Source organism: Bos mutus, chromosome 28 (genome assembly GCF_027580195.1).
Source record: "Bos mutus isolate GX-2022 chromosome 28, NWIPB_WYAK_1.1, whole genome shotgun sequence".
NCBI lineage: Eukaryota > Metazoa > Chordata > Mammalia > Artiodactyla > Bovidae > Bos > Bos mutus.
This window is the reverse complement of record NC_091644.1, coordinates 10,213,733-10,238,816: the sequence shown is the minus strand read 5'-3', so window position 1 is coordinate 10,238,816 and position 25,084 is coordinate 10,213,733. Positions and strand designations below refer to the sequence as shown.

The 25,084-nt window shown below is 41.7% G+C and overlaps 1 protein-coding gene across 2 annotated transcripts in view; it reads left to right on the top strand.

Annotated features, from left to right (window-relative positions):
* The first annotated feature begins 373 nt into the window (after positions 1 to 373).
* The window catches only part of COG2 (component of oligomeric golgi complex 2), a 42,524-nt gene continuing 17,813 nt past the window's right edge, over positions 374 to 25,084 (top strand). For both annotated transcript variants that reach the window (XM_070364468.1, XM_070364467.1), the window contains exons 1-9: positions 374 to 574; positions 9,977 to 10,138; positions 11,242 to 11,307; positions 15,255 to 15,335; positions 17,113 to 17,216; positions 18,733 to 18,841; positions 19,889 to 20,068; positions 21,699 to 21,823; positions 24,695 to 24,821. In XM_070364468.1, coding sequence (XP_070220569.1) covers positions 503 to 574; positions 9,977 to 10,138; positions 11,242 to 11,307; positions 15,255 to 15,335; positions 17,113 to 17,216; positions 18,733 to 18,841; positions 19,889 to 20,068; positions 21,699 to 21,823; positions 24,695 to 24,821 — 1,026 coding nt within the window. In that variant the 5' untranslated portion in view covers positions 374 to 502. The remainder of the gene's footprint in view (positions 575 to 9,976; positions 10,139 to 11,241; positions 11,308 to 15,254; positions 15,336 to 17,112; positions 17,217 to 18,732; positions 18,842 to 19,888; positions 20,069 to 21,698; positions 21,824 to 24,694; positions 24,822 to 25,084) is intronic.

Below are 25,084 nucleotides of genomic sequence, written 5' to 3'. Positions count from 1 at the left end.
CCCTTAAGAAAAGTGAAGACCCAAGGTTACTCCGACCTCCCACCTGGATCTGAGCCAGACCCTAGAGCAAGATCAGGGAGAAGATCTTGGAAGAATGCTGCAGGCAGATTTTTCCCAGTGGAAACGGTGGCTGGAGAGGGAGCCCCAGACTCCTCCAGCCAGTGGTCTTCAGCCTCAGACCTACCTCAATGGGAGCCAGGCTGCCCAACCCAGCTTTCCTGAGCTGCAGTGCCGCCCTCCGCCGAATGGAGGCAGCATGACCTGCAGCGCGGTGGCAGCGCCGATCCCCACGCCCCTCTTGGCGGCGGCGGTCGGAGGCCGGCCCGCGGAGCCCTCGCTGATTGGCCCCGGCGGCCGCTGCCATGTTGGCGGAAGTGGCGCTCTCTGTGCCGCGGAAAGTGGCTGTGGCTGTGGCTGTGGCTGCGGCTGCACGGTCGGTTCGCACAGGGTCTTCCTTCTTCCCTTCGCCCGGGGTTGGCGCTGAGAGGCGGCGTCCGGCGGGATGGAGAAAAGTAGGATGAACCTGCCCAAGGGGCCAGACACGCTGTGCTTCGACAAGGACGAGTTCATGAAGGTGCGCGCCGGGGCTGCGCTCCCCGAGCCGAGGCGGGTGGCCCGCCTTCCTTTCCCTCCGGGGCCTCCTCGGGCTGCTCTTGCTGGGTCCTGGGCCGCGCACGCCCCGGATCAGCCCCCGGCGGGACCTCGCTGCCTTCGCAGTGAGTCTTTTGGCCTCAGGTGTGGCCGGGGCAGCCTTCTGTGAGAAGGCACTTCTGTGAAATTGTGCATAGGGACGAAAAGGCCTGAAGTTGTGAGCAAGTGGTTTTGAGCTAGGTGTAAAAGCTCCTGTTATTATCCGAGCCCGTTACCATGCAGTGCAGTCGGAGTTGCCAGATCCTGGGCAGACAGAAGTTTGTCGACCGCCGCCTTGCACCTAGAAACTCAGTACGAATGTATGGACCAAATTTCTGGACCCACGTCCCTACCCAGGGATTAGGTGGGTGGAAAAGGCAATCGAAAGTTTTTCCTTAACGTTCGCCTAAAGTTTCTGAATGGGATGTCTAAAAGATTAGAATCTTATTACTGATTTTGTTGCAGTACAACAAAGCAAACCATTTTGCTTTTCTAAAGTTACTCTACTTTTTATAAGGTGAACTTGAAGTTGGTCTGCAGGTAAATGTAGGACATGAGGTTACATAAACAGAATTGAAATATGGATATTAAAGGTTTTATCAGGCGCAGCCTTGAAAATGTCCAAGATTTGAATCAGAGCTGGGAAAAACTTTGCATATTTTTTTGGTGTAATGCTCTGGGACTGTACATACACCATCAAGAAATACAATTATGCTTTATTTCTAAGGATTCGGGTTTTTTATATCACTTAGCGGCTGCTTTCAGTGTTAAAAAGTTAAACGTTTTTGCTCAGTAGACACTTAAACTTTTGAGCAACTGAATTTAAGTCTTACTTTTTTTGTTTTTTTGATGACTTCAAGTCATAGTATGTTTTTTTCTTTTTAGCTTCATTAGTTTATCTTTTTCATACTTGCATTCAGTTCATAGTCTCTGGTTTTAAAAAGTATTTACATCTGTTCTTTTTTATAGCTGAGTAGTATATACCACCGGAGAAGGCAATGGCACCCCACTCCAGTACTCTTGCCTGGAAAATCCCACGGACGGAGGAGCCTGGTGGGCTACAGTCCATGGGGTCGCTAGAGTCGGACACGACTGAGTGACTTCCCTTTCACTTTTCACTTTCATGTATTGGAGAAGGAAATGGCAACCCACTCCAGTGTTCTTGCCTGGAGAATCCCAGGTACGGGGGAGCCTGGTGGGCTGCCGTCTGTGGGGTCGCACAGAGTTGGACACTACTGAAGTGACTTAGCAGCAGCAGAATGTACCACATGGACATGAGCTTGGGCAAACTTGGGGAGATGGTGAGGGCCAGGGAAGCTGGGTGTGCTGCAGTCCATGGGGTCGCAAAGAGTCAGACGTGACTTGGGGACTGAACACCACCACATCTTCTTTATCCATTCCTGTGAGCTTTTAGATTGTTTCCATGTCTTGGCCATCGCAAATAGTGCAGCAGTGAGTATTAGGGTGCGTGTATCTTTTCAAATGATGATTGTCTTCAGATATACGCCCAGGAGTGGGATTGCTGAATGATATGGTAGTTCTATATTTAGTTTTCAAAGGAGCTTCCATATTGTTCATAAAAAAGAGCAAAATAATGCCATTTGCAGCTACATGGATGGACCTAGAGATTATCATACTAAGTGAAGTAAGACAGAGAAAGAAATATATCATTTACATTTGGACTGTAATAAAAATGATACATGCATGCATGTATGCTCAGTCTTAAGCAACTCTTTGAAACCTCATGGACTGTAGCCTGCCAGGCTCCTCTGTCCATGGGATTTTCCAGGAAAGAATCCATTTCTTTTTCCAGGGGATATTCTTAACCCAGGGGTGAAACTCACGTCTTCCATGTTTCTTTGCATTGGCAGGTAGATTATTTACCACAGAGCCACCTGGGAAGCCTGAAAAGTGATAACAAATGAACTTATTTACAAAACAGACTCACAGATCTCAAAATTAAATTTATGGTTCAGTTCAGTTCAGTTGCTTAGTTGTGTCTGACTCTTTGCGACCCCATGGAGTGCAGCATGCCAGGCCTCCCTGTCCCATCGCCAACTCCCAGAGTTTACTCAAACTCATGTCCATTGAGTTGGTGATGCCATCCAACCATCTCATCCTTTGTCGTCCTCTTCTCCTCTCGCCTTCAATCTTTCCCAGCGTCAGGGTCTTTTCCAATGAGTTAGTTCTTTGCATCAGGTGGCCAAAGTATTGGAGTTTCAGTTTCAGCATCAGTCCTTCCGGAGAATATTCAGGACCAGTCTCCTTTAGGATGGACTGGTTGGATCTCCTTGCAGTCCAAGGGACTCTCAAGAGTCTTCTCCAACACCACAGTTCAAAAGCATCAATTCTTCAGTGCTCAGCTTTCTTTATGGTCCAACTCTCACATCCATACATGACTACTGAAAAACCCATAGCCTTGCCTAGACGGACCTTTATGGTTACCAAAGGGGAAACATGGGAAGAGGTGATTAATTAGGAGATTGGGATTAATATATACACACTACTATATATAAGATAGATTAGCATAGGTTTACTATATAGCACAGGGAACTCTACTCAGCACTCTGTAGTAACCTACATGGGAAAAGAATCCAAAAAAGAGTGGATACATGTATGCACACGAATGACCTACTTTGCAGCACACCTGGAACTAGCACAACACTGTATGTCAACTATAAAAAAAAAAAAAAAATTAAGTGATGAAGTTTTTTAAAAAAAGCATTTCCATCTGGATCTTCTCCAGTGTGGCCATGTCATTTTTATTATGCAGGCCATCTAGACCCAGGAATAATGTGCTCTTGTTCTTGTACAGTGATGTTTCTGCTAAACCTCTGTTATGAAGGGCGTAATTTGAAAGGGAATACAAAGTGAACTTGCTGATCCACAAACCCTTGGTTCCATCTCCTGGCTGAGAACTGTCCTGGAGCAAGGGTAGAAGCAAAGAGCGCGCTGAGGCGAGGTGTGCTGAGAGAAGCCGGGGCGCAAGCACAGATTAGGGGCTTTGTTCTGGTCAAGAAGCTCAGAATACAGAGAGCTTAACGTGGCCAACTTTTGCCTTCAAGGCTTCCTTCAGGCTCAACACCGGCATTCTTTCTGACTTGCTAGCCTCACCATGTTTCTTGCTCTGAACTGATAGAATGCCTTTGGGAAGAGAGGCTTCAGAAAGTAGAAACCTCAAAATAAGTTCTAAAGTAGAACTTGATGAAGGAGAGAGCACTGGGGAGGTGGCTGAAATGGCAGCAGTTCCATATTCTTCACGCCTCTGAATGTGCTCTGTAAATTGTAGTGCTAATACATGTGACCACTTCACGTGTAAAAGAAAAATACACAGGACAGCTGCCCTGTGTTAGATGTTGATTTTCTAGGTGAGACTTGGAGATAAAGGTTACTTGCAGTTTATGTTTCCTTCAGAGAGACATTTTAAAAGTTTTGGTCACATGGCAGAAATGTTAGGTAGAGAGTTTGCCTTTGGGGTTATATTTCTTAAGTCTGTCTGATTCAATGCATATTGTAATTTGTGTCTGTGAGAAAGTTAGAGAATGTCCGATTTGCATTAGGAGAGTGGAGGTTGCTCAAAAAATCCAGTCATTGGAAACTTTGTCGCACACATGATGAGGGCCTGTTAGGACAATGGTAGCAGTCATTCATTTACTAAACATGCACTCATGGATCACCTTGAGAAGGAAATGGCAACCCACTCCAGTACTGCGTGGAGAATCCCATGGACTGAGAAGCCTGGTGGGCTACAGTCCATGGAGTTGCAGAGAGTTGGACATGACTGAGTGACTGTCACTTCACTTCAGTGATCACCTGCTTTGGGTCTAGACGGGATAGTACAAGGGTAGATAAGATGTAGGCTTTTGAGTATGGTCACAGAAAGACCACAGTGTGTGCTGAGAAACTGGACTTAGTCCAGAGAGGCTGGGAGGATGACCAGAATTGAGACGGGAGAAGTAGAAAGACAGCTGGGTGGGACGCCAGTTGGCCTGTGCACTGCACTGAGGGGTTTGCGCTTGATGAGCTACAGTCAGGTGTAAAGCAGGAAATACGTAGTCGTGTCTGCTGCATTGAACCCGTGTTACAGGATGCTGTGCCACTGGTTACTTCGGGTTAATATAGGGTTCTATTTCAAGGGGAAATTATGTTGGATTTGAACTGATGAGCTAGTGTTTTGATTTGGGCCATTCTTGCACGTGTATTTCAGTTCTAACTCAATGTCGTAGTGGTATCTCAGACTTTTAGGAAGTTATTTAATAAATGCTTAAGAAACAACCAACTACCTTTCTGAACACAGAGACAAAAGAGGCTACTTAAAATGCTTCAGTGGCCCTTGTAAGATCTAATGAGAAATACAGAGCACAGGACAGATTTGTGAAAGACGTAGGTGATCAAAAGCCAAGAGTGGCAGATGGTAGTAGAGGTGCCATCACTTGGGCACCTCTATCACTTGGTAATGGAGGTGGTGATGACATCATATCATTAGTTTTGTCAGCTTAAAAAAATACAAAAATCCTTAGTGAGGGCTGATAGCCAACTAATACATGAAATAGGACGTAAGATACTAGCAGTACGGGAGAGAAGAGGCTGCTAACAAAGGTAAGTTAGACCCATTCACCTAGGTGTGCTGTTGAAATCTGTCCTTCTATCCCAGCATATGACTTCTATTTTATAGAAAAAATAGTGCCATCAGGTGGGAACTTCTTCATCTTCACTGCTTACAACTCCATTCTTTCATGTGTGCCCGTCCCCTTTCTCCTCGCCTGTTTGGAAAGGGGTTTCCTTCCTGAGGTTGGTCCTTCCCACCCCACTCCTCCCCGAGCTTGCAGCCCAGACTCCCTGGGCTCTCCCCACCCTCTGATTCACCTCTCCTCTGACCTCAGCCCCAGTGGCTTTCACACACGCTCCTGCTTTGGTCTCTTCCTCTTGACCCTCCTGCCTCTAGTCATTTTCATATCACTCTCTTCCACATCACAGCCAAACTCTTGAGTTGTTTTTACTTTTGTATATGCTGATTGGCTATTTGTATATCTTCTTTGGAGAAATATCTATTCAGATCCTTTGCTAATTTTTTAATTGGTCTATTTGTCTTTTAATTGTTGAGTTGTAAGTTTTTATACCCCGGATATTAGACTCTTGTCAGATACATGATTTGCAAATATTTTCTCCCATTCACTGGGTTGTCTTTTCACCTTTTAAATAATGTGTTTTGACACACAAGGTTTAATTTTGATTGAGTTCAGTTTATCTTTTATCTTGATGCTTTTTCTGTCAATGACTGCCTAATTCAAGGTCACACAGATTTTCACCTCTTTTCTTCTTAGAGTTTTATTGTTTTAGCTCTATTTGTCTTTTAATCTATCTTGAGTTAAATTTTTGTGTATAGTGTGAGGTTGGTATCTAAATTCATTCTCTTCCATGTGGATATTTTCTAGATAATAATACCAATTGCTGGATGTTTAGTAAATCTACAGTATAAAGTGAGACTTTCTGGTAAATGAAATGTGGCAGTTACTACCTGCCACTGTGAGTCTGAAGTTGTTTTCTCTCATAGCAAAAGCTGCCTGATCCAATATTCATAGATGTTCTAAGTCATTTTCTCTTGTGTAGTGCAGCATTTGTTTATCCAAGAACAAATATATAAATGTCAAATTGAGCACTGATATTGCCTAATAGCGTTTGTTAGAGCTCAAGTTATATGATTTAGAATGCCATCATGAAGTTCAGATCTGAACTTCATCCATTTGAAGTTCATACTTTCAAAGTAACAAGCCGAGTGCTCTGCATAGAGTCATATGGCTGGTCAGCACCAAGGCCAAGATGTCAGGCTGAGTCCTGCCCCCACATTCTTTCTGTGATTGTTGTGTAACTGTGAGTCTAAGGCGTTATCTGAGGTAGTCTCAAGAAGTAAAAGAAACAGTTGGTTTTTCACTAGGTGGCTGTGAAATGATAGTTTGGTAAGAAATCTCTTATCTGACACTATTATAGCAGGTGTTTGGGTGATTAGTTAAGAAAGCCAGTTTACATAAGTACTCTTATGGAATGGTGCATGTTGTCCTTACATATTTGTACACTTGTTCTACATTGATGTGGCATGAAACTCTTTTCTCTGAAAATGTGTCTGCGAATTAGATTGTTTTGTTGTACTTTAAGTTGAATGAGAACCCTAAGGCATTTGCAGAGAATCTGGTATAGAATCCTTCAAGATGTATGTGATCCTCCTTCCCACAGTACTACCTGGTTCATGGTCATCTCGTATATTTAATATATTTCAGCAAAAATTGGCTTATCAGTTTCTCAGTATCAGGTCTTTGCAAAGCATCTGCCTTAGTTTTCATGAAAACAGTTATCATTTTGTACTTATATTTTGTTGGTTTACACAATGTTTAATAAAATTATGTAATTTTGGTGACAAGTATAAGTGGCCTTAACAGGTTTGGGAATCATCATACCTGATCCTTGATAACTAAACAGCTCAGTGAGTTCCGAAGTCATAAGTAGACAGTAATTTGCTGTCTGTATGCCTGTGTGCCTACCAGGGGCATCAGAATGTTATAAAGGGAAATAGGGCATAATGATTCTGTTCAGTTGAATACTCAACATCCATATAAAATGTCAATACCAATTAATATGTATTATGAAAAGACATTGAAGTTATATGTAAAAGGAGAAAAATAGCTTAGAAAAGTTTATTAAGATTCTGTGTGTGTGTGTGTGTCTGTGCGTGTGTGTGTGAACATGGAAAAAGGTCAAGGTTTTCATTCAAGGAGGACCCTACAACACTTACCTCCTCCCACGGACACACGCAATCAGTAGCTACACATGGCATAGTTTCCTCCTCTGAGCAATTCCTGCACACCTGGCAAACAGCCCACATCAAAGTGGAGAGGAGAGGCTGAGACATGGGCTCGCTATCCACCCCACTCCCAGCATGGTGACCCACAATCGGAAGGAAGCTCCCATCCCCAGCTGCTCCCTGGGAAGTGAAGGGTCAGAACCCTAAGCTTGGCACCCCTCCTTTAAAGACTTTTACCTGGGAGATGAGCCCCCAAACATCTACCTTTGGGCACCTGAAAGACCCACCAGGCTCATCATCTGAGAAACAGCTTTTGAAGGGCAGCATGAACTTGGTCACCCTCCTGGGGCCTGGCACAGGGACAGCAGCTGAAAAGGGCCCAGACTTTCTGTGAAAGAGGCTTGTTTATCTTAAAGCATCAGCCTGAGGGGCCGGCCTCTAATTTAACAGTCTCTGGGGGCTTGGAGGCTGGCAGGAGCTGTCTTTGCTCTTTCTGCCTCATTCCAGCTGGACAGTATCTCCTAGAAAAGAACTTGTTTACTGGTCTGGTGCCCTGATGTCTGCAGTTGCTGCCCAGAGACAACTCTAGGTCACCTGGCTTTGGTGGCCAGTGAGGCTTACACTTGTAGGTCCCCAGTGTTCACTGTACTATGATTTGTAATAGTCAAGACATGGAAGCAGGCTTAGTATCCATCGATAGATGAATAGATAAAGAAACCATGATATACACACACCACACACACACACACACACACAGAGGAATATTATTCAGCCATGAAAAAGAAATAAATCTAGACTCCTCTGGTGGTACTGAAAAGGAAAAGTTAAAATTTTACATAACCTCCTGCTCATTCTGCCTCTGTAACTCAGCTTGCTCCTTGCAAAGTCTGGATCACATAGGTCATGTAGTCTCAGAAACTAGGGACTTAAAATACTAGGAACTGGAGCTTATCTCACCACCCTTGTCCTGCTCTTTGCAATTCCCCAGCCCCTGTAAACCTGCCTAATCATGCCTATCTGTGTAAAGGTCAGGCATCCCCCTCCCCATCTTGACTGCTGTTCTCGTGCGCATGAAACTGCTAAGTTTAAACCAGCCTATTTGGTTTAAACGAGCTAGTGTTGCCCACTGTGGTCTGTCTATAAGAACTCTGGAACCCCTTTGTTTGGGGCTCAGAGCTTAGAGTGTCAACTGCTGGGGGCCCGCTGGCGTAATAAACGTGAGTTCTCCAACTCTGCGAGTGTGGTGCTTGGTTTCTCGATTACTGGTTTCTACAACAGTACGATGGCTAAGAATCTGCCTGCCAATGCGGGGGACGCAGATTTGATCCCTGGTCCGGGAAGATTCAACATGCCACAGGGCAGATAAGCCTCTGAGCCACAGCGGCTGCGCCTGTGCTCTAGCGTCCATTGCCCACAACAAGAGAAACCACCTCAATGAGAAGTCTGCAAACCGCAACGCAGAGTAGCCCCTGCTCGCCACAACTAGAAAGCCCGCACGCAACAATGAAGATGCAGCACAACCAAAAATAGTAAATACAAATATTTTTAAAAAGAAAGAAATCTTGCCATTTGTGGCAACGTGGATGGACCTTGAGGGCATTAATGCTGCATGACGTAAGTTAGGGAGAGATGGCCATGGCCTCACGTTTATGTGAGATCTAAAACTAAAACAAAAGTTTACTCAAAGGTACTGAGAACACATGGCTGGTTGCCAGAGCAGGGGTTGGGGAATGGACGAAACGGGTGAGGGGTCAGATGGTACAGACTGCTGGTTAGTTAGTTACATAGGTCGTGGGGATGCGGTGTGAAGCATGGTGACTATAGTCAATAATACTGTACAGTATATTTGAGAGTTTAAGAGAGTAAATCTTAAAATTTATCATAGCAAGAAAAGGAAATTTGTAACTGTGTGATGGATGTTACCTCATCAATCCTCACAGTGAAAATATTTGGGGAAAAAATTCCAGGAAGTTTCAAAACACAAAATTTGAATTTGCGGCAACAAATAGTTGGCAACTATTTACATAGTATTTTCAATTATCTATATAACATTTACTTTTATTAGGCATTATGTAATCTGGAGATGATTTAAAGTGTATATAATACTGTGCCATTTTATATTAGAGACTAGGACATACTAGATTTTGGTGTCCTTGGAGGTCCTGTAAACAGGCCCCTATGGATGCTGAGGGATGGCTTTATTTATAGGTTGAAATTGTCACAGTGAATATTTGTTACTTTTAAAACTCAAGGGAAAAGCAACTATTTGTGTCTTGAGAAGAGCCTATTTAACGTGTGCAGTTAAAGACAAATGGACGCCTTTCAGGATTTAGGCAGCAGGAGAGCATGCTGTGGGCCAGGGCCTCCCTCTTGGCACCTTGATGGTGTGCCAGCACCTTTACGTCCTGTGTGTTTTCAAGTGCTTTATCCTGACAGCAGTTAACCTTTCAAATGAACAGAATGGTGCTTCTCTGTTATTCTCTCTCCTTTTATTTTTATATGTAACGTGATATTGTTGCAATAATTCTTTTTTTCTGGTTTTATTTTCAGGAAGACTTTGATGTCGATCACTTTGTGTCTGACTGTCGGAAGCGAGTCCAGCTGGAAGCACTCAGAGATGACCTGGAGCTCTACTACAAGCTGCTTAAAACAGCCATGGTTGAGCTCATCAACAAGGACTACGCAGACTTTGTCAACCTGTCAACTAACCTGGTAAACTTGAAATCCACACTTCCTACCTGTCAGTGTATTTACACATGTACTGCACACCTTTTTTCTCAGTCATGTTTATTCTTAACAGCTATGAGTCTTTTTAGAAACCTTTTAGTTATTTTTTTCCCCCAGAAATTTGAAGGGGTTGCTAATCTTATTAATAAAGGAACTAAACTTTCTGCATACATTTTCTTGTTGTTAGTTTGATTGTTTTTTGAATGACTTATTAAGAAGTGGTGAAAAGTAAAGGATAGCAGTACCAAGAGTGTTTGTTTCTGTTAGTTGCTAATTGATTACCATGAAATCTCACCAGTTTAGACTAATTTCCGAGAGCAGATACCAACTCCTCTTAAGGAAATGTTTAATTTACTTTCAGGTACGTGTGCTAGCCAGAGATAGGTTGAGAAAACATTGGCCAGTATTGATCATTAAGAAGCCTATTTTTATACATTTTATAAAAATATAGGAATTGTTTATAAGAAGCGTGTCAATTACTTGGAAAAGTTGTTTAGAAATACTTGAGTTTTCATAGTTGTGAAAGTCTTGTTCATATTTTGTTTTTAAGTCTGTTTGTCAAAAGAGGTATGGAAAATAGCCCTCTGTATGGGAATTTCAAGAAGCTTGAGAATAATGAGCCATATTTGCTTTTGGGAAATACACCACTAAGATAAATGTTCCAGTAGGATTAGAAACCCTGAAAATTTTATTTCCATACTATTTAACTTGGATTTTTCTGAAGGGTTGTAATAATGCTTAGGAGAGATGTAGTCCATCAGACTTTCATATCATAAACAACAGAGATAGCTATTTTTCCTGTTAGTTTTTTAAGTCATTTAAAAAATTTCATCCAAAGACAAATTGTGCATAGAAATTTTTGATTTATTATGACTTTCCTTATTTTTATAGTTCTTATATATCAACAGGTTTCTCACATTCAATGAGCAATATTTATGGCAAAGTAACATTTTTGTTATGTAGTTACTAGCAGCATATAATTGTACAGAAAGAATAACCTAAATCTAATGCTGCTGTGATCATTAAGCACAGGCTTCCCTGTTAATCCTGGCCCTGATGTGTTTGTGCCAACGTGATTTTGCCTTCAGGTTGGTATGGACAAGGCCCTCAGTCAGCTTTCTGTGCCTTTGGGACAGTTACGAGAAGAGGTGCTGGTAAGTCCCCAAATGCTATGCTGAGTCGCTTCAGTCGTGTCCGACTCTGTGCGGCCCCAGAGACGGCAGCCCACCAGGCTCCCCTGTCCCCGGGATTCTCCAGGCAAGAACACTGGAGTGGGTTGCCATTTCCTTCTCCAATGCGTGAAAGTGAAAAGTGAAAGTGAAGTCGCCTAGTCGTGTCCGACTCGTAGCGACCCCATGGACTGCAGCCCACCAGGCTCCTCCGTCCAGTCCCCAAGTAACAGTAAACAATCTACCGTGAGGCATATTACACTGTTTGCCTTCTCCAGGAATTCTTTTATTAATCTGTTAGATTGTTGTGATTGTTGTCGTTGGTGTTTTTTAATGTTCCATGATTATAGTATAATACTTTTAAAGTGTAAATGATTTGCATGTGCTATTACAACCTAAGAACACATTTGGTTTGAAGATGGCAAATTCTCAAGAGTAGACACTTTGAACGTCGGGGAGGAGAGGGTGTTTCCGATTTAAACTTGCTGATACCACCTTCCCCATGTGTAGGTGGGCTCCAGCCTAGAACTGCCTTACTTACAGTTTAGAGTTTGTCATTTCACAAGTGTTTTCCCAGACAGTATTTTATATGTAGTTAGATTCGTGGACCAGTTTATACCAGCCATTTAACCCTGATGTAACTGAAGGATAAAATAAATGTCATGTAATACTTAGTTTCTCTGAGAAAACCTCTCCCTTGGGAATGGAACTGTCTGCCTCTAAGCCCTGAGAACAAGGACTTCATCCGGGTGAACAGTGGAGGGGGAGTTTTGGCATCACCTCCGACAGAAAGCCGTGCCGCCCTGTCCGCCTCACCCTCTAGGCTGTGCTGGCACCTGGCCCTCCACTCCGCCTTAGCGGTGAAGACGGCACCGTCACTTCCGCGTGTGTCAGCACTGGAGCACGCCAGACCAAGTGGCCTTATGCTCCTTGCCTCCAGACAGCACCTGGCACATGCAAGGCTCTCAGTAGATAGCGTAGTTCAGAGGTTCTGCTTAGATAAAAGCTGTAGGAAGTGCAGGACAATGGGAATGTCAGGGCTGACAAGTCCGGAGGAGGGTAGGCAAGAAAAAATTCGTACAAGAGGTTAAGTTGTGAGCTATGCCTTGAACTAGCAGATTGTTTGAAAGTTTGTGTCTTGTTTGAATTTTACAAAGCTTATTAAAGTGCCTTTTGTTGGAATGGAAGAGAAAGAAGTTTTTGGTCTGCTGCTGGATTCCACACCAGCCTCTGCATGGCCTTCCTGCCTCCTTTTCAGGACTCCTCTTACTTCTCCCAACGTGTAGCCATGATATTTCCTGAGCTCCGTCCTTTATTAACCCTCCACTCTTCCTCTGAACTGTCTCCACTCTGCTGACCTGTTCTTGAACTCCCTCGACTGCTCTCATGCGTTCAGGCTCGTGTCCTACACTGCCAGCTGCCAGCACCACCTCCCATCCCTTACTCTGCAGCTGTCTTTATAACCATCCTTCTCCTCATCAACCATAGACCTCACCTGCCTTTTTAATCTCAACTCAAGAAGCTTCTCTGAGATTCTAAGATCACTGAGGGATAAGACTGTTTCTATCTAATTCATCGTTGTATCCTCATTGGCTGACAGTTAGTAGACATTTCATGTTTGTTGAATGAATTAATTCACTTTTTATAAAATTTTTGTGATTTGTCTGGTGGTGGTGGTGGTGTAGTCACTAAGTCGTGTCTGACTCTTGCGACCCCATGGACTGTAGCCTGCCAGGCTCCTCTGTCCATGGGATCCTCCAGGCAAGAGTGCTGGAGTGGGTGCCATGTCTAGTTTATTCTAATCGTTTCTTTTACCTTTGTTTTGGCCTGATTCTTCATATTTTGTTTAATTTATAAGCTTCTGGACATGTTTCTCCACCTATGAGCTGCCTTTTCCTGGCCATTCTGTTCCTTACTCCTTGATTCGTAATATCCTTAGAACAGCATGGCATTGTGATGTATCAGTGCTTAAGGATTGTTTAGTTCCTGATAGAATCTAGTCTAAAATTCTCCTAAATCATCCCCCCACCCGATTTTGTCTACTTCTGTCCAAAACGCAGCTGCTGGGCACGCGGGTGCACCCTCCAGCCCCGCCTGTGCCCTGTCAGCCGTGCCTCTCCAGCCTCTGTCTTCTAGCGACTCCTCCCCTCCTCCATCGGCTTCCACAGGCTCTCCAAGTCAGACTCGAGTTCCATCCCCTGTGCCAGATTTTCCTGATTCTTTGATTCAGATGATTCTGTTCTCTGACCACGTTTGACGGTGATTGTATATGTATTGGGTTGGCTAGCAAGTTCCACTGGTTTTTAAGTAAAAATAAAAGACACAGTTTTCATTTTCACCAAGAACTTTACTGAACAGTGTATTCACAGTTTTGCTTCACTACCTTCTGCCGTTTTTCTCAGGCAGCTTCATAATTCCATCTTCCCAAAACTTTTTATATTTTTGAGCAAAGAACTGTTGCAGGTGTCTTTTATGGTCTTCCAGGGAATTGAAAATTTTCCATTAAGAGAATTTTGTAAAGACCAAAATAAGTGGAAATATGAAGGTGCAGTGTCTGGTGACTATGGCAGATGAACCAGAACTTCCCAGCCAAGCTGTAACAGTTTTTGCCTGGTCATCAAAGAAACCTGGTCTTGAGTTATCCTGATGCAAGCTGATGCGTTTTCTGTTGACTAATTCCGGATGCTTTTCATCTAGTGCTGCCTTCAGTTTGTCTAATTGGGAGCAAGTACTTGTTAGAATTAATCATTTGGTTTTCCAGAAGGAGCTCATAATAGAGAATTCCCTTCCAATCCCACCATATACACAGCATTACTTTTGGATGAAGAGCAGCCTTACATATGATTGTGGTGGTTCATTTTGCTTGCCCCACGAGCTCTTCCATTCCACATAATTGTACAGTATCCACAGAGGATGAGATGGTTGGATGGCATCATCGACTCAATGGACATGAGTTTGAGCAAACTCTGGGAGACAGTGAAGGACAGGGAAGCTTGGCATGCTGCAGTCCACGCGATTGCAAAGACGGACGCAGCTGAGCAACTGAAGAACAACAGCAATCCCCTTTTCTCTCTCCTGTCACAATTTGTTTTAAAAATTAAACATTTTTGTTATGTTTAAGTAGAGAATTACCTGTGGAAATATGGTCAAGAAGGTTCTTTTTTCGCTTCAGTTATGTGGAACCCAAATATCAAAACGATTCACATAACCAAGCTGGTACAAATGGTGTTCAACAGTTGATTTGAATATTTTGAGTATGTTGGCCATCTCCTGCATGGTATAATATTGATTGTTCTCAGTTAAGGTCTCAATTTGAATGCTGTCAACTTCAACTGCTCATTTCAACCGTGGCGAAATCTATCCAGTTAGAAGTCTCCAGCACAGAACTTTGCAAGGCATTTTGACACTTCAGTCAGTCAGAGCACCTTCTCCATACACTGCACAAATCTTACTTTGCATTTCAGTTGTATTTTTACCTTTCTTGAAATAATAAAACATAATACGCAGAAAATGTTTATTTTTTTTTGTCCTTTAATATTAAAATGACTACACAAAAATTCAGTAGTTTTTTTTTTTTTAATGCACACTGATATGACAGCTGTCACAATACAGTCTTACAAAATTATTTCTAATGAAATTAAAGACAGCCAAGCACTACTAGAGCCATCTTATGGTAAAAAGTAAACTAACTTTTTTGCCAACCCAATATTGTTATTCTTTTGGCCATTAGTCCTCTGTGATCGTGGCTTTATATGTCATTTTGCCCTCAAATCATGAGTACCCTCAGCACCAGTTGTATTTGATATTATGTATTTTTGTCAATATCTACATAATACTGGCCCCAAGATAATTAAGTTACATGGAATTTAATGTATAAGTTTCGTAATGCCACAAAACAATTTGTGTAATACGTTTTCTTTATTCTTTTAAAGAGTCTTCGGTCATCTGTCAGTGAAGGAATTCGGGCAGTAGATGAACGACTGTCTAAACAAGAGGACATTAGGAAAAAAAAGGTATCCTTGAGTGTCAGACTGTTAAACATGGGCTTACAGTGGCACCTGGGAGCTAACGGCACTTTCATGGATGCAGTGTGATGGACTCCTCTTGGTGCCTTTGCAGAGAGGAGTGTGGGATCTTCCTTTCTCTTTAGGGATCAGCGTTCAGCCAGGCTCCTGAGGGGTTCAGCCAGAGCTGGGGCCCAGGTCTTCTCATTCCTTGGCTGATTAAAGTTCTATTAACAAGAATGGTGTGGTAACTAACTGAAGAAAAAGACAATGTTGCATTTTCTTCTCGTGCTTCATTAATGATAGCATTAAAAGTTTTAAATACAGATTTCTTACGCGACATGCCAGCTGAAAGCCTCATGTCTTCTCAACTCACCATATGAACCTTTTTTCTTTTTTCTCCCAAAACTGTTTCTGTGCTTATAATGTCATGTTAACTATTTGAAATAAAGCGGAATTTTAGAGGTACCCAAATGGACACAAAATTAGCATTCCTCAATTTTTCCAGAATAAGAAACCGTAATAATGGTATCAGTGAAGCATTTTACAGTTTAACAGGCATAAAACTAATTTCTCAGTACCCTTGTAAAGAAGATATTAAAATTTTAGTGATTAGGGAGCAAGTAGGCCTGTAAGGCCAGCTCTTGGAATGTTGTGCTGCAGGTTGAGAGACTGGTGTGTTGCTCTCTCATTCTGCCACGTTTACTTCTTTTGCTTCCGCTTCTTAACTGTACCTCTGCATGCACTACTTTTAATTTTTAGCAGTCTTATGTTTTGATTTTATTTTCTGACTTTAATGGATATAATAATACATTATAATATTATATGTCCATTATATATATTATAATAATATATAATATATATTATATCCATTAATATTGGGTATAATAGGGTTAAATTTGAGACAATTATCAGCTTTTGTCCAGAGATTTCAAGCATGTAGTGCCTTTCTAGAAAGGTTGTCAGCTCTGTGAGAGCAGGGACTCCGTCTGTTCCATTCCCTTGTGTCCTCCCCGTCTGGAACAATGTCTGGTGTCCAATAGGTGCTCAGTAACTGTTTACATATTTTATTTTGTCTTTTTTTTAATCAATTTTTATTGGAGTATAGTTGCTTTATAATGTTTTAGTTTCTGCTGTACAGCAAAGTGAATCAGTTATACATACACATATATCCCCTCATTTTCAGATTTCTTTCCCATTTAGGTCACCACAGAGCATTGAATAGAATTCCCTGTGCTGTACAGTAGGTTCTGGTAACTATTTGTTTAATGAGTGACTTTATATCTTTCTGTTCTTTTAAGGATGGGATTTTTTTATAATGCTCAACTTGTTTGATAATGTTGTGTAATAATGTTGTTAATGAATTGATGCTTAAGCATATAATTGTGTCATATACATGTAAATAGGATAAAGGTGATCAGAAGCTACAGTTACAACATGAAAAAGGGTCATAAGAAAATAAATGTAGTACCCATAGAGAGGTTCATTTAAGATAGGAAAAGAAAGGAATAAAAGTGTGGGAAATGAGAAAACAAGAAGTCTAGTTTTCTTCTTTTTTTAACTATAAACTTGTAGTAGAATATTGAAAATGTGCTTCTTGACACCTAAAATTAAGATTTGCATCCTTGGGAATTCAGTTTTATGTAGAAGTATTCAAAATATAGAATGCCCTACATACCCTAAGTTGACATTTTGCTTTGTATTTCCCTGTATTTAGAATGGGGAAATAAGATGATTAAGATTAAATATCGTGATAACTTTTTTTCCCTTAATTATTATTTTATAGATATGTGTGTTGCGGCTTATACAGGTTATTCGATCAGTTGAGAAAATTGAAAAAATCTTAAATTCTCAACATTCTAAAGAAACATCTGCACTAGAAGCAAGCAGGTAAGTATTTTCTTTACTAAATATTACATAAATTAATACTTCACATCTAGCCTAATTTTTTTTTTTTTTTGTAGTTAAAATTCATTTCTGAAAAAGGAGAAAAGCCAAGTCTATGGTTCAGTGTTTTTGAGTGTAGCTTGTGGAAAGTGGAGGATGTGAGATGGTAAAGTTTATGATACATCCTTATAAAGCCTTTATGGTTATGGGCCACAGTTCCAATACATCACTTCACAGGGAATCAGAGGAGTGTGCTTTTATTGCAAGAATTTTATCTTTGGAATTGCTTTATAGGAGCACTGGCAAAATTTTGTTGATCTTCAAGATATGAAATAGCTTTCCTCTTTCCTAAAGTCATTTAGACCAGAGTAATGCCCAGAGTATTGCCACTTAAGTGTCCTACCCTAGGATTACATCATTAAGAAACAGGATAGGCACGTTTAGTTAACATTTGTCAACAAGAAGAAAAAAGCTTGTGAAATTAGAAAAGGATGACCATTTTCTTTGTTACATACTGCAACTGTCTTATCTTTCTAGTCTGAATTTTAAATCAGCCAGGTAGGTGAGTGACTCAGAAAATGAGCAGCTCATACCAGCACCATGGGAAGCACCGTGGTGCCGTGGACAGATGTGTGCTGTATATTCCACGGGGCGGCCTGAGCCGTGGAACTCCACTCCTGGGGTCATTGACAGTGGAAGGCTAATGGGAACTCCTCTGGCAGGGTTGTCAACACTGAGATACCGTCAGCCCACACCTGGCATGTAGTAGTAGGCCCTCAGTTCAGTTCAGTTGGTCAGTCACGTTCGACTGTTTGTGACCCCATTTGATGGGTCATCCCTTCTGACCCATCCAGGGGAGCTGTTAGTCTCCAGCTGTTGCAAGTCTCTCGCCCTCAGCTGCCTTGGCAGCCCCTGCCAGCTTATCCCCACTCGACACCCACCGTGCCTGCCTTCCTGCTCTCTTTGCAGTTTGTCCATTCCTACTCTTCCTTTGATAGAAATGCATCACAATGACTTTTCCTGTAACACTGCTCCTTCGTGATATTCCGTGTTTAATGTACTAGACAGTATGCTGTTTCTTGCTCAGAATCACCTTTGAGGACTTTTTAAAAATTCAGATCAGCAACTTTGAGTTGTAGAGGAGAGACAACCAGGGCAGTGTAATGTAAATAACAGGGTAGAGCTAGAGAGGGAAGGGAAGTTAAAAATGAAGAAGGCCCTGAGCGGGAGAGCCTGGGGAGGAGATGCAAACACCCAGACTGGCCTGGCCGCTCTTGCTTCTCGGCTGGGCCCTGTGGTCGGCCTGGCAGTGTCAGGGGCTTATGCTTAACTATTATAGTTTTCCGCTGTCCTAGAACATGCTGTAGAAGGTCGTGGCACAAAGGATGCTACAGCTTCTACCTTATAGCAAGGGGGCTATGGCAAAGCACAGTGAAAGCATCAGGATTGCTGATCATGTGATATATTCTTGGGAATTAAAAACCTTTAGGAATTAACTCTTTTTAATTGTCTCCACTAGCCCGCTTTTGACTGGACAAATTTTGGAGAGAATTGCCACAGAATTTAATCAGTTACAGTTTCATGCTGTTCAAAGCAAAGGCTTGCCTCTTTTGGACAAAATAAGACCAGTAAGTGTTGTTTGAGATTTTCACGCTTTAGTATTTAGGAATTTGCTAAATAATTTTGAGTTTACCTGGTACAGGCAGATCTTGTTTTATTGCCCTTAGATTTATGGTGTTTCACAGGTATTGCACTTCTTTTTTTAAGAAAATGGATGGTTTATTGCAGCTCTGCTATCACCATGCTAGTTCCCTTTTAACAGCACTTGCTCACTTCAAGCGCTGTTATCTCTGTATCTCATTCTGGTAGTTTTCACAGTATTTCAAACCTCCACCAGCAGAATGATTGTAGCCTAGTGAAGGTTCACACGATGATTACGTTTTTTAGCAATAAAGCAGTTTTTAATTAAAGTAATTAAGGTCTGTATCTTGTTTTTTTTTTTTTTTTTTTTTTTTTACACATAATGCTTTGGCAAACTCAGTATCCTGTATGTAGTACAGTATAAACATCCCCTTAATATCTGCTGAGAATCCCAGAAGCCCCCGTAACTGGCTTTATTGTGATAGCAGTCAGTTCATTGTGATGGCCTAGAGCCACGCCTGCAGGACTGCCAGGGTGTGCCTGTGTTGTTCTGACAGTTGTTGATCTGCAGGATTTTGAAACTAGCTTTGAATTTTCTCTTTCAGTTTTTGTTTTTTAGGCTCCTGCCTCCTAAGTGTTGCACATTATAGATTTTGTGTAAAGACACAGGCATATTCTCTGAATTATAAGGGTAAAATTAATTGTAAATTTCATGTAACTTGACACACTATATGATTTAGTCAGAATTAATTTATCCAAAACTCTTGACTGGACTTTAGAATCATGATGTTTGTCAGATTTACTCTGTAGCTTAAAAGAACCTCATTCTGAAGTGCTATTTAGATCCTCCTTTGATACAGCAAAGATTAACTTACAAAGAGATATGAGGAGGAGGAGAGATTCATTGTTACTCTCCAGAAAATGTTAATATTTAATTTTACATATCTTCTGTTGGAATAAGAAATGTATTATGTGTGTGTTTGGATCTTTAGAAATTATTACAACTGGAGCTTTTTAACCTGTCTTTCTTGCAGCGTATAGCTGGTATTACAGCCATGTTACAGCAGTCACTGGAAGGCCTCCTATTAGAAGGTCTTCAGACTTCCAGTGTCGATATTATTCGGCACTGCTTACGCACTTACGCCACAATTGACAAGACCCGGGATGCAGAGGCGTTAGTTGGTCAAGTCCTCGTGAAACCATACGTAGACGAGGTTTGTGTACTGACGACTAAGGCCTTCATTCAGCAGATGTTCATCTGCTCTGTCTTGGATGCTTTACTGGGTGTAAGGGGTAGTTTCGAGGCCTTTCTGTAAAGATTCTCAGTTACTGTAGTACCATCAGTTGTAAGAAAAGGTTGGTCCCTGGTGGTTACAACCAGCATGCAGGAGTCAGGCACCTTCTCAAGTGTTTTTTCTGATGCTGTAGCCCAGGGATCATGTTAATTTAGTAGGAGGAGGGTCTTGCCTAGGGAGAAGGAATGTATCAAAACGTTTTTAGGTCAGTTTTATGCTATGTACATTGTTTGCCACTAAATTCTTAAAATGAATCTTTACCTCCCGGCCTAGTGGGTAAAAGGGAACACGTAAGCAGACACCAGTGCTGCGGCTCCTGGCAAGGGGCCTGCTGAGACCCTGAGCATGGGAGTCTGCCGAAGGCTGTCTTCACAGAGACGTGCTCTAAGTCTCGAATACTGAGGAGTCTTTTAGCCAGGAAGGTGGGAGGGAGGAAATAGTCACTGATGCAGGACTTTCATAGGCAAATGAGCAGCATATACCCTAAGTCCAGTGTCCTTCATCTACAAGGATACAGTTAAACTTTGGAAAGTAAGCATATTCTGCCTTTGAGCAGCCAGAATATAGACTGTACCATATGAAGTTGCCAATACTCAACATTTTCTGACTCACAAAAACGGCAGCTTCATCTGGTTCAAACTGATAAAAATCACAGGCGCATCCTCGGTGTCGGCAGACTCCCTTCAGTCCGCTGTCCGTGTGGGTGCTCCTTCTGTGCAGTAGGCCCACAGCCCTGTTCACCATGACTTTGGGGTGAAAGTCTCCCATTTATAAATGGGGGAAATTGAATCTCATTGATAAAAATGAAATGTAAGGATTAACTTCAGTAGTCCTTTCAGCTTTTGTTACTAAAAATAAATGATCTGTCAGTTTCCTCTCTTCCTATCCTGTTATATTTCATATCTAACTTGATAAGAATGAACAAGACAAATTACCTACTTTATTTCTTTATCAGTAAGTGAAAATCGTTAATAACTTATGCCTTTGTTTTTCATTGAACTGAACCTAATGTGCTAAATTAGAGAAACATTTGATGTTTCAGTGGCATATTAAATAAACCAAGGCCACATTTTAATTTTTTTAATTCATATGCTTATCTTGTCATTAACCTCTTGACTCTCAACCTTAACACAAAAGATAAAATAATAAAGTAAAATAAAATATATATTTCCATCTTTCTCTGTCTCACACCTTCTCCTGATCTAAATTATGGTAGAAGAAAAGGCCGATGTCAGTACAGGGAGGGGCTGTTGTCATGGGAAATTGTCGTTTTATTTTGTTTTCGATCTCGGGAGGGGAGGAGGCAAATGTGCTTGGCTTTCCAGCTTCAGGCCAGTCTCTCACCCAGCCTGTGTCTCCCCTGGGTCAGAGCTGTGCTTCCAAATCCTGAAACGAGTTCTGAGTATAGCTGTTACTATTAGAAAACATGTTAGCTGGGGAGGAGGGGGCATGAGGAAGCATACTTTTGAGGTTTTCTCTATTTTTCCTGTAATGTGTAATTCATATCTCTCTTTTAGATGCTTTTTAAAAAATGCTGTTCATTTAATAGGTGATCCTAGAGCAGATTGTTGATAGTCATCTGAGTGATCTCCAGCTCATGTATGATAAACTCTTGGAGTTCGTTCCCCATCACTGCCGCCTTCTTCGAGAGGTCACAGGAGGAGCCATCTCAAGGTAGTTTAAGCAGCTGTGCTTAGAACTTGTGCCTGCTGATCACTGCTGCCTCGCTGGGGTCGGGGTCCTGTGCACTCCCCTGGTGATTTGTGGGTCGGGGCCCTGTGCACTCCCCTGGTGAACTGTTAGCATGGCACTGTGAGGTGGGCGTGGGTCATCGCCCCAGAAGGTCATCATCTTAGAAGGAAACTGTAATGAGTAGGGCGGAGGTGAAGGGAACATTGTTCTCAATTCACAACCCATACTTTCCCCTTTTCTATACTTTTTCCTAATTACATGTGAAATAAAAGTTGGTTTCCTTACGTTATTCTAATGTTGTAATCTGTTTATAAATATCAATTCAGTTTAATTCAACAAGTTTTATATTAATTGTGGTTAAAGTCATCTTTAGTATTCCCTCCTCTTGCCTGATTTCCACACTTTTAGCTTTGTTTCATAAATACCTGACTGCCTTTCACCATCACCACTGGCCTGATCCAGGCGTTTGTCATAGTTTTATCCAGAATAACGGGATCTGCCCACCTCCTCTCCCTACCTCCACCCTCTCCCTTCTCAGCCTTTCCCTCTGCCCTTCAGCTGTCACATTTACCCACAGTTCTGATCTTTAGGCACTGCCTTCTTCCTAAGTCCTAGTGACTTGTTGTTGCTTAGCGGGGAAAGCGCAGGCCCCTGATGCGGCAGACGAGGCCCTTCACGCGCTGGCCTCAGCGGCCCTTGCGTGCGGCACTCTGTGGGCTTCCCTTGCTCCGCTGGTCCCCAGCACACGTTTGGCAGGCCTGTGTTTTTCCTCAGAGTCCTCTGCCTTTCCCTTTCTTTTTGTTGATCTGTCATTCTGTGTGAAGCCCCAACTCAGATGCCACTTCCTTCAAGAGACCACCTTTCGTCCTGAAGTCTAGCTTTAATCCTGCTCTCTTCAGGCGATTGCAAGCTGCTTTCACTTCTGTTGAGGACCCATCTTAACAGCTTGCTCCCATCCTGCACAACCCATACTCCCCACCCTTGGCACAGTGTCTTAAGACAGCAACTATCCAGTGTTTGTGAAATGAAACACTCAGTCAGTTTGAAGCATTAGAAAGGCAAATAAAGTCCCTTTCTTCATGGAGTAAAAATTATTTTTAGTCTTAAGATTTTTTTCTTTGAAAGGAGAAACCTGGGGAATAAATGTGCTGATTGACTGTGAAGTACCCTCTCTGTTTCCACTAGATGATTTCAGATGAAGGCTTGTTTTGCCACTTTTTAATAATCATGAAGATTTAGTTGGATTGGGGGTAAGAATTTAATAGAAGTCATCATGTGAAATTAAAGAGGCCACAGTAACGAAACAACCTATCATTAGATTTCACAAGCCTAGTCTTGGTCCTGAAATGTCAAGTTTCATGCCTCACATGTTTGTTCTTTTCCACAGTTTTCAGTGTGGCAGAACTCATGTAGAAAGCTCAGAAATTTGAGTGTCTAGACTGTACCTTGGTAGGTCATCTGCCTTTGCTTCACTCCCCATCGTCTTGTTGCCCTGGACCCTCCCTTGCTCAGCATCTGCCTTTGGGTGCTCTGTATACCCGGCAACACCAATGATGTTCAGGAGTTATTTTCCAGAGAACTTAAATTAGCTTTTCTAATTGTTGATCTTGCATATTTAAATTTCCTTTTTGAGGCTTTAATTGTATATTTAGTTTGGAAATGAGGTGATCTTGGAATTCATTGTTGCTCATATTAGTGCATTTGTATTATAAAATCTTCAATTTTGTTCTCTCTTCCTATGCCTTATTACAGCTAGTTCTTATTGTGATTAAAAGTATATGATATGATACGTAGAATTGGGTATGTGGGACATAGGCATCTCCTTTCCCTCATTGAATATAAAGAAAATCACCTTAATATAGAGCATGTTAGCAATGAGCAGAGTGGGTAGGTCAGTAAGATGATGCTGCCTAAAGGTACTCACAGATCTTTAAGTTCAGAGAAGCCTACGGAGCCCACCTTTTATTTATGTGCTATGCATTTAACACTGCTAATAGCATAAGTTAGCATAACACTGCTAACTACCATATGCTAGTCAGTGCTAAATGCTTTACAAACCGTACACCACCCTAAATGCTTCACAAATCTCACTCCATATAATGGCCCTATGATTTTAAAGATGAGGAAACCAAAACACAGAGAAGTTAAATGACCCGAGATTTGAACTCAGGTGCTGTGGCTCCTGAGAGCATGATTTTATCTCAGTGTTCTCTCTCACCTAAGTATGTGAATTAGAAACTCAGAATTTGGCCTTTTTGCTGACAATGCAAAATAAAGCATGTGCATATGAAAACCATGAATATTATCAGTGTTTTTGTATTAAGATTTGTAATCCAGATTTTACATGAAATAGTCATACAACGTTAGACCTGAAGATAATCAGAGATAGCTGGGTCACAAAGCTGTTAGTAACTGGTAAATCAGTGTGATTTACAGTGTTTTAGCGTTGAGTGGTGTTCAGGTTGAATGCAAAGATTGCTTTTCTTGTGGTATTAGATTGCTGCTTTTTCAGGGTAGTGTATAAACATGGCAGCCCATTTTAGGGGAGAAGACTGCGCCAGGGCAAGTCCGCACAGTTTTCCTTTATCCTTGACCCCAGCTGTCTGCTCTGTGATAATTGTAGGAGTCAGGACACAGGGGATGTATCAGGTTCTAGGTGAGAATGAGATCAGGAGTGAGATAGAAGTTTGGGCCTAAAAACAAAATAATTGACAAATATAGTTGTTTTTAAAAGATTGAAGTAAATTTTAGGCTGAGGAGCTTTTATTTTAATAAAACACCACAATGGAATTTTGCTTTTTGTAAGTATATGTTTCTGCTGTATTTGACTGAAATTTTTCTCTTATCTTACAGTGAAAAGGGCAATACTGTTCCCGGCTATGATTTTTTGGTGAATTCTGTCTGGCCAGAAATAGTACGAGGATTAGAAGAAAAATTACCGTCGCTGTTTAATCCTGGGGATCCTGATGCATTTCACCAGGTACCTTCCCCTCTGTTGTCTGGACTCTTGACGGTGTTAAGATAATCATGTCTTTTTCGCATAGTCTTGGTTCTGAGGTTTATTGAAAATCACAATCTGAGTTGCGGAGCCAGCATTTACCTTAAAAATACACACATTGTTTTATTCAAGTCATAGTCTCTGATATTTGGGGGACTAAGAATATTTTTTAGAATGTAAGGTAGAATTCAGTCGAGAAGCAATTATGACTAGATATGGATGTTTTTTATCTAAATTTTAAAAAA